At 51.7% G+C, this 11,040-nt stretch overlaps 1 protein-coding gene across 3 annotated transcripts in view; it reads left to right on the forward strand.

The window, feature by feature from the left end:
• Positions 1–11,040, forward strand: part of NEURL1B (neuralized E3 ubiquitin protein ligase 1B) — a 49,745-nt gene that overhangs the window by 32,197 nt on the left and 6,508 nt on the right. For 2 of the 3 annotated variants that reach the window (XM_025389186.1, XM_025389187.1), the window contains one exon: positions 9,022–9,741. The exons of the other annotated variant lie outside the window; for it this stretch is intronic. In XM_025389186.1, the coding sequence (XP_025244971.1) occupies positions 9,022–9,741 (720 nt within the window). The remainder of the gene's footprint in view (positions 1–9,021; positions 9,742–11,040) is intronic. 3 annotated transcript variants of the gene reach the window in all.

Below are 11,040 nucleotides of genomic sequence, written 5' to 3' on the forward strand. Positions count from 1 at the left end.
GATCTTGAGCCAAAGTCTCAGAAATAAAAAAGGGCTCGTAGGCCTCACATATTTTTTTTTTGCCTGGTGGAACTATGGGCCCAACCCAGTATCCTCCTGCATGGAGTCCAGCTGCAGCAGAGAGTGCTGCATCTATGGGCCAGACCCTGGGGTGCCCTTTCTAGATAAAGAATCCAGAGTTCCGAGAAGGAAAGTGACGAGCCTAGAACCACCAAGACGGTCAGTGGCAGAGCCAGGACTGGAAGACTGCTGCGGCAGTATTTAGTTCGCATTGTGCTTACCTGGGGAGCTCTGACAATCCCATTTCCCAGGCTGCACCCAGACCAATTAAATCAGAACCTCTGGGGGTGGCACCCAGGAGTTAGGATTTCTTAAGGGCCCCCAGGTGCTGCCACGGTTGTGCTCATGATCCCTTTTGCATCCCCTTTGCGTAGGTGTATATTCTCCCTTCCTTCCTCCCTCCTTGCTTGGGAACCTTGGGTGTCAAGTTCTTCGGACTCCTCTGTCCAGGGGCCATGTAGACCCTGTCTCTTGCTTTAACTTTTTTCCTTCATCCCCAATCCCCACTCCTTTTCATGCCTTCTCCTGACCAGATAGGCATCACTCTGATTCATAATCCCATGAATGTATCTTTTGGAGTCTCACTCTGTTGCCCAGGCTGGAGAGCAATGGTGCGATCTTGGCTCACTGCAACCTCTGCCTCCTGGGTTCAAGCTATTCTTCTGCCTCAGCCTCCCGAGTAGCTGGGATTATAGGCATCTGCCACCACGCCCGGCTAATTTTTGTATTTTTAGTAGAGACGGGGTTTCTACTGGGTACCTGTTGGTCAGGTTGGTCTCCAACTCCTGACCTCGGGTGATCCGCCTGCCTCGGCCTCCAAAAGTGCTGGGATTACAGGCATGAGCCACCGCGCCCGGCCAAATGTATCTTTTAAAAATAGGTAGATTTGTTTTATATGCATATATGGATGGTATTGTGCTAAGGATCTTATTCTGTTTTTCTTTTTCCACTCACCCTTTTTTGGGATGTATCTGTACTGTTGTATGCCTATCTGGTTCCTTTCTCCCTTGTGGCCCCTGCCCATTGATGGACACCTGGGTTACTACCAGTCCCCCAAGCCACACATGCAGATAGTACTGTCGGGCGCATTGTCTCAGAGGGCTGCTGTATGCTTGTTTAATGTTCTCTGGGGTACAGATCAGGAGGGGCTTGTGGGTCCTGGAGTGAGTGGGTCCATCCTGAGAGGCTTAGATTTTTTGAGATGCTCCTCAGGGCCAAAGAGAAGGGACTGGGCACAGGAAAATTACTTTTCGCTGAATTTAGCAGTTCCTGGAGCCAGGAACGGAAGCTTCTGCCGGGCCATGCACTCCTTTCCCTCTCCTCTCCCTGGCTCCAGGAAGCATTTATGAGAGGTGGAGTATCCCTTATCAGAAATGCTTATGATCAGAAGCATTTCAGATTTTAGACGTGTTTGCATTTTGAAATATTTGTATTATAGTTAACATTTCAGCATCACTAATCTGATATCCGAAAATCACTGTTGATGATTCTAGATTAGTGTTTTTTCATGTTTTGTGCTCCAAAACTTCAGAGGTTGTAGCATTTCACATTTCAGATTTTCAGATCAGGGATACTCAACTTATGTCTCTTTTCTGTGGAAGCCCTTTCTGGAGGTCCTCGAGTTCAGGCCCCGTGCTTTTTTGAGGCAGCCCTGCCCCTCTTCCTAGGCAGCTCCAGGGTGGTCAGTGTCAGCCCTGCCGTCCTTCCTCTGCCCAGTGGTGGAAAGCTGGTCAGATTGAACAAGCAATGCCAGTCGAGGGTTGTGGCATATCAGACCATATTGTCAGAAATCTTTGGTTGCAAGGGACAGAAACTCAGTTCAGTCTCACTTAAGGAAAAAAAAAAAAAAGAAAGAAAAAGAAAGCATGTGGCTGAAAATTCCTGGGAATGGTTGCCTTTAAGCCTGGTTCAATGCAGGGACCCAAAGAACAGCACCTGGCATACTTGTCTGTCTTCATTTCTCATTTTGCTGTCTTCTCTGGTGGCCTCATCCTCAGCCGGACTGTCCCTTTGGGGTGGAGGAAAGGCCACCAGCATTTCCAGTCTTGCGTCCCACGAGCTTAACAAATCCAACAGAAGAGCTGCTTTCCTAGAAGGTGTGCCCACTGTCTCTAGATGTAGCCTCATGGATCCGGCTTGAGTCACACGCCTATCTCTCAACCCATCTCCATGGCCAGGGGGATGAGATGAAGTGATTGGCCAGGTGAAGGCCCCCCTCCCAACTCCTGAGGCAATGGGAGGTGGGAGTGGGGCAGTTCCCTCCAAAGAAAAGCTGGGTGCTGTTACCAGAAGAAAGGGAGTGGATGCCAGGCAGCCAGAAGCAACAGCCCTGCATGGGCCTTGGAAAGGAGTCATTTGCCCAGCTTGGAAGCGCTGAGATCCCTTGTTAAAGATAGTTACTAGGCACTTACTCTGTGCCAGGCACAATGCTGAGAGCTTGACGTGGGTCACGTCTTCTGTTCCTTACAAGAATCCTGTGAGGCAGGAAACTCATTTGCAGACTCCACATGGATAGAGAACTTGACCAAGGTTACATAACTGTTGGTGGTCCTAAAGTCAGAGTTTGTTCATTATTGTTATAAACAAAGTGTTTGATAAAGACTTGAACTTATGGAGCTAAATGCAGGGTTCAGAGGTCTGGGCGCACCATTCCAGGCTGCAGGAGAGGACACTGAGGCCCAGAGAAGGGCAGGGACTTGCCCAAGGTCTCCCAGCTGGTCAGTGGCCATGGTGGGGGAGGGAGGTGTGGAGCCAGGAGCTGGCTCTGTGAGGGGCCTGTAAGCACACCTCAGGCCGGGAGGATCGCTGCTGTGCTGCTGGGTTTAGGCAGAGCCCTAGTGGGAGCCACACAGAGTCATTAGCTTTGCGGTTAGTGTTCTTTTTTTCCAAACAGACCAGGCCAGCACCCACCTCCTCACCCCAACATAAATCATTTGCATGGCAGGGTGTCCTGAAGGGTTGTCCTTTCCCAGTCTGGAGCGAGACTGCCACTGCATGGCCGCCAGCCTGTCCCACCAAGGGCTTCTGAAGGCCTGTTCTGTGCAGGCACAGAGCTGAGCGCATCGTGATCCCTGTGTTCTGCCCTCTTTAATCTTCCCCACAGGCCACTGAGATGGGATGAGGGTCCCCACTTTGCAGGTGGGCAAACTGAGGTCACATCCAGAATTGGCCAGGGTCCAAACGAGGCCTGTGTCTGCAGTCCAGCCTTCTCTGGTTGGCAGAAGGGCATCTGGAAAAGCACGAGGTCAGTGGCCCACAGACCTGGGTCCTGCCTCAGCACACCAAGGCCAATGTTTGCCATCTTCTTTTCTAGAACCCCTCTCCCTTGGTGCCCACCCCATCAGCCTTCCCCCCGTGGCCATGGACAAGGAGCTCTGCTCCTGTCTCCTCCTGCCTGCTCATGGCCATGGTTCCTGTCATTTGTCCACTTCCTCTGCCTCCCCTGAATCATCCCTGTGAGCACACGGAAGAGCCCCAGTGGCGTCCATCTTTTTAAACACCCTCCGCCAGCCCCCTCACCAGCCACAGTCCTGTCTCTCTGCCCTCCCTCCCTCAGAGCAGGTCTTTCTTAAGTGCTGGTTATGCCACTCTCTCCTTTTCCCTCTTAAGCTGTGCCCTGAGGCGTGCGTCCCCGCCCATCACTGACCTTTAGCCTGTCAGACCCGGAGCCTGCATCCTGGGCCTACTACCGGCCCCTCACTTTCAGCCCAGGTGACCTCTCCCGGCTGCTTGAATGTTGCTGCTTGTGGCTCCTGGGCCTTCCCGAGCCCCTGCCGTTCCTCCTGCTTTCCTGGCCACCCCTCGCCCTGCCTGTCCTCGCTATGTTGAAAGCCCCAGGGTTCTATCCTGGGCTCACTCTTTCCTTTTTACATTCTTAAATTGTGTAATACAATATGCATATTGGAAGGCATCTAAGAACAACTGTAGCATTCAACAGATTGTCATAAAGCCAGCCTGTTTCTATCTGCCCTCTTTCTCCAAGTCATCTGAGCCAATCATTGGACTTCACATCTAGGCTGTTGGCTCCCAAACCCATCTCCCTTGAACCCCAGGCCTCCCACTCCTATCCAGCCTCTCCTCCTGCATCTGAGGGGCATCCCACACTGAACATGCTCAGACACAACTCTTGAATCCCCCACCTCCTGCTTCTCAGCCAGCCCCATTGGCAATACGTAGCACCACCCACTTGGTTGGCCATTGGCAGTAAGTGGCAGCACCCACTTGGTTGGTTGGCCAGTAACCCAGGTGTCATTCTTGATTCCTCTTTTCCTTGCCTTGGATCCACTGTGTCAGTGAGTCCTGTCATTTCTGTCTTTAGGACATGGCCCAAGTCAGTCCCGCGGAGACAGAGTGGTGATTGATGGATGGGTTCCTCTGACTCCAGTTGTCCTTGCCTTCACTTTCATGTCTACACAAAGATGGTTTCTCTTGAGACATACATTCTGCTTTACTTCCAGCCCAGATATATTGGACCTACGAGAGAAAGGGGAGGGGAAAAAAGGGAAGAGCTGGGCCCTGGAAGTGGCTCGGGAAAGTGGGAGGTCAGGGGCCTCCTTGTACCCAGCCTCCTTGCACCTGCCTGGAGATTGCTGCTGTGTGTTGGTGCTCAGTGGGTATTCATGGCAGGGAGGCGGGGACATTAGGCCCAGGGAGACTGAAACTCCGACTTTGGCCCGGTGCTGGGCAGCTCTCAGAGCTGAATGAGAACAGCAGCATTGGCAGGCAGTATTGCTAGCCAGGGGCCTTGCTCTGGACTCAAAGCCTGGGCTGGAATCCCGTCTGTCACCCCCAGGCTAAGTGGCCTTCAGTAACTCACTCCACCTCTCAGAGCCTCAGTGTTCTCCCACTGTGAAATGTGCCCATTTTACAGAGCCATATAGGATACTGGTGAGGACTGAAGGGGACAATCGGTGTATGGAGCTGCGTCTAGTAGATGCTTGAGAATATGGTTATGTGTGTACTTGTTTCAGCCACGGGTAGAAGCTGGGCAGTCTCGACATGCTTCCTCGGTGCCTCTTGATGTTGCTGGATTTCTGCCTATAGCCGACTGGTTCTCTAGAAGAAATGCCCCTTTGAGCAATGGATTCTGAAGTGTCTGGCCTAGGCCGACGCTGTGCTGTCTTGGGCCTCTCTCAATCAGGGCCCATGCCCAAGAGGAACAAAGCTCCTTCCACAGAGAATAAGTGAGGCCATGCAACCTTTTCTGAGGGGCTGCCATGTGCCAGGTACCCAGCACAATGTCACATTCATTGTAACCCAGCCTTGTAGACACACCATGCTTCCGGCACCTCAGAGTCTTCACATGTGCTGTTCTCTGTGCCTGGAGAACCTGCCCGGCCACCACTCTCTTATCTCCAGGTCGCAGCCCGTTGATCAGTCAGGGAGGCCTTTTCTGGCCTGCTTAGTCCCCGTTTTTACACCCTCAGAGAATCCCGGTTCTGTCACTCTCCAGCTCTGTGACCTCTTGGAGCCTCAGAGTTCCCCCACTGACACTTCCCCACATAGGACAGAGGCTCTTGGTGGCACTGGGCACAGTTTTCTGTAAGATAGCTTTATAGAGCCTTACTCTCCCGCTTGAAAGGGAGCTCCATGAGCACAGGAGCCACGCCTGTGTATTCACCTCTGTTCACCCAGCACACAGCAGCGCTGGGCCCACAATAAGTGCTCTATTACATTTTTATGATCATAATTAATGTTTTGAGCACTTAGTGCCATGCTCTGTATTACTCTTCATGAAAGTAATTTCCATAACATGGGGGTGTTTACCATTATCGCTCTATGTTATGCTGAGGGAGCTGAGGCTCTGGGAGGTGAAATGGCATACCTAAGGTCACATAGCCAGGAAGAGCCAAAGCCAGGACTTGAACTTAAGTCTGCTGGTCACCATAGGCCACGCTCTTAATAAGGATGCTGTACTGATGGGCTCTGGCGTGGAGCCGCTGGGGGACAGGAGGAGGAGTTAGGGGTGGGGGCAGAGGCAGAGTGTTAGCAGGAGCAGGGTAAGGCCAGCACCTTTAGGAGCGGGCGACTGTGAGTGGGGCAGGGAGCCCGGGAAAAGTGCGTTGCACCGAGACTTCCAGAAACACGTACTGTCTAAAATGCTTTTTCAAAAAAACTGCCTGTTTTATTCTACCGTTATTTATACGCCTTTTTTCTGATTATAAGAATCAATTTATGTTCATTAGAGAAAAAGAGAAAACTAGAAAACTGTAAGAAGCAAATTTCTACCCAGAGATAACCACTCACATTTTAATGTATTTCTGTATTTTTCCTATGAATCCTATGTACACATTTTCTACAAAAGTAGAATCAAACCATGTGTTCAGTTTTGAATCTTTTGTTCATTTAATGTTATAGGTATTTTCCCATATTAAATATTAATTGAAAACTCGATTTTTAAAAATTTTCTTCTGCTAAAAATTTGTAGCTGTATTAGTCTGTCCTCGCACTGCTATAAAGAACCACCTGAGACTGGATAATTTGTAAAGAAAAGAAGTTTAATTAGCTCATGGTTCCCCAGGCTGTACAGGAAGCATGGCTGGGGAGGCCTTAGGAAACTTAAAGTCATGGCAGAAGACAAAGGGGAAGCAGGCATAGCTTACCTGGCCAGAGAGGGAGGAGGAGGGAGGAAGAGTGTGAAGTGGGAGGCGCTACACTTTTCAACCACCAGATCTTGTGAGAACTCACTGTCACAAGAACAGCAAGGGGAAAGTCCACCCCTGAGCCAATCACCTCCAACACTAGGGATTATAATTTGACATGAGATTTGGGCGGGGACACAAATCCAAACCACATCAGTAGCGTACAAGTTTATTGTAGGAAAACTAGATAATACAGAAATATCTAAAGAAAAGCCTTTCATAATCTCACCCCGAGATAATTACTATTAATATTTTCTTATGTCTGTCTCCAGCACTTGATTTCCTATGCACATAAATAAAATGACACAGACAGACAGATGTAGACAAACGCACACATGTATACGTTTTTAAAGAAACAAATTGAAACCCCACTTCTTCCCTCGAGCTATGGGAAGCACCCTCGCTAAGGCAAAGCATACACACTCAGATGCCCACAGAGCCCAAACAAGTAGCTGACACCTTTTGGTGAGACCTTGAAGAGGGCCACCTCAGGGGCATCAAGAGAGATCAAACCACCTCAACACAAGGGCAAGCTTTAGCCCATTGTGGCCAGGCCAGAATTCAGCTCCTACTGCCAGATTTACTGGTTTTCCAAGTGCTGTAAACCCAGTTTAAGTGAAAGGTGTCTGAGGGGGTGCATTTGGACCCACCGGGGCCTGGGTCATAGTTTGAAAAAGCATGTGCATTCTTATGATTTCATTTCATATTTGGAAAAGTAAAGAAGAAATATTTTTCAAGATACTATAGAATGATAACATTTAACAAAATCTTGGCTCAAAGTGGTCTGTTTAAAAAGTCTAAGAAACACTTATTTTCCTATTAAACAAAAATGTTATCACTAAAAAAATCCTTCAAATATTTTAATGACTCTTTCCTGATGTTGTCGTTATTTAGCATAGCAGTCTCTTCTAGACCTTATTCATTCATTCATCCAATAAACTATTAATAGTGAAAGCTATTTGCCAAGCCCTGAGAACATGGTGGTGACCAGACTGACACAGACCCTGGCCTCGAGAGATTCATATTCCAGCTAGGGAGGCAGAAAATAAACAGGTAATCTACTAAAGTATGAACACCTGTATTACCCAAATGATTAAGCACTATTTTTGCTTTTTTACCTATGTCATATGAAGAACATTTTTTCAAATCACTAAAAATTACTTAAAAATGTTTTCATAACTCTAACTTTTAAAGAACTTTCCCTTTGGCCGGGCGTGGTGGCTCACGCCTATAATCCCAGCACTTTGGGAGGCCAAGGTGGGCAGATCACTTGCGGTCAGGAGTTCAAGACCAGCCTGGCCAACAGGGTGAAACTCCGTCTCTACTAAAAATACAGAAATTAGCAGTGCGTGGTGGCAGGCACCTGTAATCCCATCTACTCGGGAGGCTGAGGCAGGAGAATCGCTTGAACCCAGGAGGCAGAGGCTGCAGTGAGTTGAGATCATGCCATTGCACTCCAGCCTGGGTGACAAGAGCGAAACTCTGTTTCAAAAATAAAAAAAACTTTCCCTTCATTTTGTTTTACCAACTGAGTCAATCTCCTGTAGACTTTTTTTCTGTCAATGCTTAAATACCTGTCCAGGGCCAGGCACTGTGCTCTGCGCTGTGAACACAGCAGTGAGGACAGACCCAGGTCCTCGCTTCTTTCAGAGGCAGCATGTGTTGAAGAGGCCAGACTCTAGAGCCAGACAGCCTGGGTTCAAGTCATGGGTTCAAGTCGTGGCTTTGCCACTTGGTAGCCATGTGCCCTTGGTCATGTTCCCCAACCCCTCTGTGCCTCAGTTTCCCTGTGAGCTCAATGGCAGGGAACTGCACATGCCTCACAGGGTGGTCGTGTAAATTAAATGAGGTAGCGTGCGAAAGCTTAGAGGTGCCTGTTGCATAAGGCCACGAGCACAGGTTTGCTTTTTATTGGAGCTTATGTCCTAGCTGGGGAGATGGACAATAAACGATTTTTAGATGCCCTTTTAATAATCAAAGTATGGAAGCCTCGGAAAGAGGAAGAGAAGGGGAAAGGGTGGATAGAAAAGGAGGGATGGAAGAAGAGAAGGAGCCAGGTTAAAAAGGGCCTTATCTGCCCGTCCCAAAGGTAAGAGCATGTGAAGGAAACAGAGGATTGTGCTTAATGCAATTCTGTGCACCTGTGACTCCCTAAATAACACAGATGGGCAAAAGGAGAGTTGGAAGCCAGGGTGGGGTGGGGGCTGCTCGAGGCCCGGCTCAGTCGCGGAGGCCTGCAGGGAGCAGCGGTCGAGGAGCGGCTCGCGACCAGCCTCACGCGCCGCCTCTCCCCACCATGTCCCTCCCTTTGTCCGCACAGAGAGCGCCTTCGCCGACACGCTGACGCCCGCGCGCCTCAGCCAGGCCCGCTTCAGCGCCTGCCTGCCGCCCAGCAGCCACGACGCGGCCAACTTCGACAACAACGAGCTCGAGAACAACCAGGTGGTGGCCAAGCTGGGCCACCTGGCGCTGGGCCGCGCCCCGGGCCCGCCGCCCGCTGACGCCGCGGCCGCCGCCATCCCGTGCGGGCCCCGTGAGCGCCCGCGCCCCGCGTCGTCGCCGGCGCTGCTGGAGGCCGACCTGCGCTTCCACGCAACACGCGGGCCCGACGTGAGCCTGTCGGCCGACCGCAAAGTAGCCTGTGCGCCGCGGCCCGACGGCGGCCGCACGCTGGTCTTCTCCGAACGCCCGCTGCGGCCCGGCGAGAGCCTCTTCGTGGAGGTGGGCCGCCCGGGGCTGGCGGCGCCCGGCGCGCTGGCCTTCGGCATCACGTCGTGCGACCCGGGCGGACTGCGGCCCAACGAGCTGCCCGCCGACCCAGACGCGCTGCTCGACCGCAAGGAGTACTGGGTGGTGGCGCGCGCCGGGCCCGTGCCGAGCGGCGGCGACGCGCTCAGCTTCACGCTGCGGCCCGGCGGCGACGTGCTCCTAGGCGTCAACGGGCGTCCGCGCGGCCGCCTGCTGTGCGTCGACACCACGCAGGCGCTCTGGGCCTTCTTCGCCGTGCGCGGCGGCGTCGCGGGCCAGCTGCGCCTCCTCGGTGAGTCCCCGGCCCCGCGTGCGCGAGGCCCCGCCCCTCTCCAGTCCCGCCCGTTCTCGCCCTGCGGCGCTCCTCCCCGGCCCCGCCCTGCTCGCTAGGCGCTGCACCGTCCAAGGCCAGCCCGCGCTTCCCAACTGAGCGCCCAGCACGATCCACCCCGTCCAAAATTGCCGGGCTCCACCCCGGAGTTCCCAATTCAGTGGGTCCACGGTGCGTTTCTGGCAAGTGCCCGGGGATGCTGACGTTGCGGCTCTCTGGACCACATTTTATAAACCACCGACCTAGATAGGTAACTGGCTGGTCTCCAGGTTTGGCGGGCTGTATCCCCGCAGTAAATGGTCAGTGCGATTTTTAGTTCCGTTGTTACGATTTGCTATATTAGGGTGTTTTTAACATGTAATGCACAGTAAGTGTAGGGAAAAAAATAAATTCGACTGCACATGAAAGAGGAAATAAGAATAGTATCGTCCGCAGAAAGTGGAATGGAGGCTTGAACCATCCTATTTTGAGATAATTTTTGCCTTTATTCATGCCACAAATAGGCAAAGAGCAGCCACCAGCTGTGGGCCCGGCCGTAGGCACCAGGATAGGGCCAGCAGAGAACAGGACACACTCCATGCCGATTGGGAGCTCACAGACACCCTAATGGAGAGCTGCACGGTGTGACATTTGCTACAGCCAGGGGCTCTTCTCCCAGCTTAGTGGAGTGAAGGAGATGTTCAGAGAAGGCTTCCCGGAGAGCCTGGCTCCAAGTTCATGGCTCAAAAAGTAGAGTCCAAGCAATAAGAAGCAGACAACAGCTCATATGTTCCCTCATTGAATTTTATCCTCCCTTTGACCCTATGAAATCAATATCATTATCCCCACCTACAGATAAGACAATGAAGCACAGAGAGATTAAATGACTGTCCCAGGGTCACATCGCTGGTCAGCTTTGAAGATGCTGGACAAATCAGAGTCTCCTGAGCCTGTTTCCTTTGTGTAGAAAGAGAGGGATAGGCTGGGCGCGGTGGCTCAAACCTGTAATCCCAGCACTTTGGGAGGCCGAGGCGGGTGGATCACGAGGTCAGGAGATCGAGACTATCCTGGCTAACATGGTGAAACCCCGTCTCTACTAAAAATACAAAAAACTAGCCGGGCGTGGTGGCGGGCGCCTGTAGTCTAAGCTACTTGGGAGGCTGAGGCGGGAGAATGGCGTGAACCCGGGAGGCGGAGCTTGCAGTGAGCCGAGATCACGCCGCTGCACTCCAGCCTGGGAGACACAGCGAGACTCCGTCTCAAAAAAAAAAAAAAAAAAAA

Source organism: Theropithecus gelada, chromosome 6 (assembly GCF_003255815.1).
Source record: "Theropithecus gelada isolate Dixy chromosome 6, Tgel_1.0, whole genome shotgun sequence".
Classification (NCBI taxonomy): domain Eukaryota; kingdom Metazoa; phylum Chordata; class Mammalia; order Primates; family Cercopithecidae; genus Theropithecus; species Theropithecus gelada.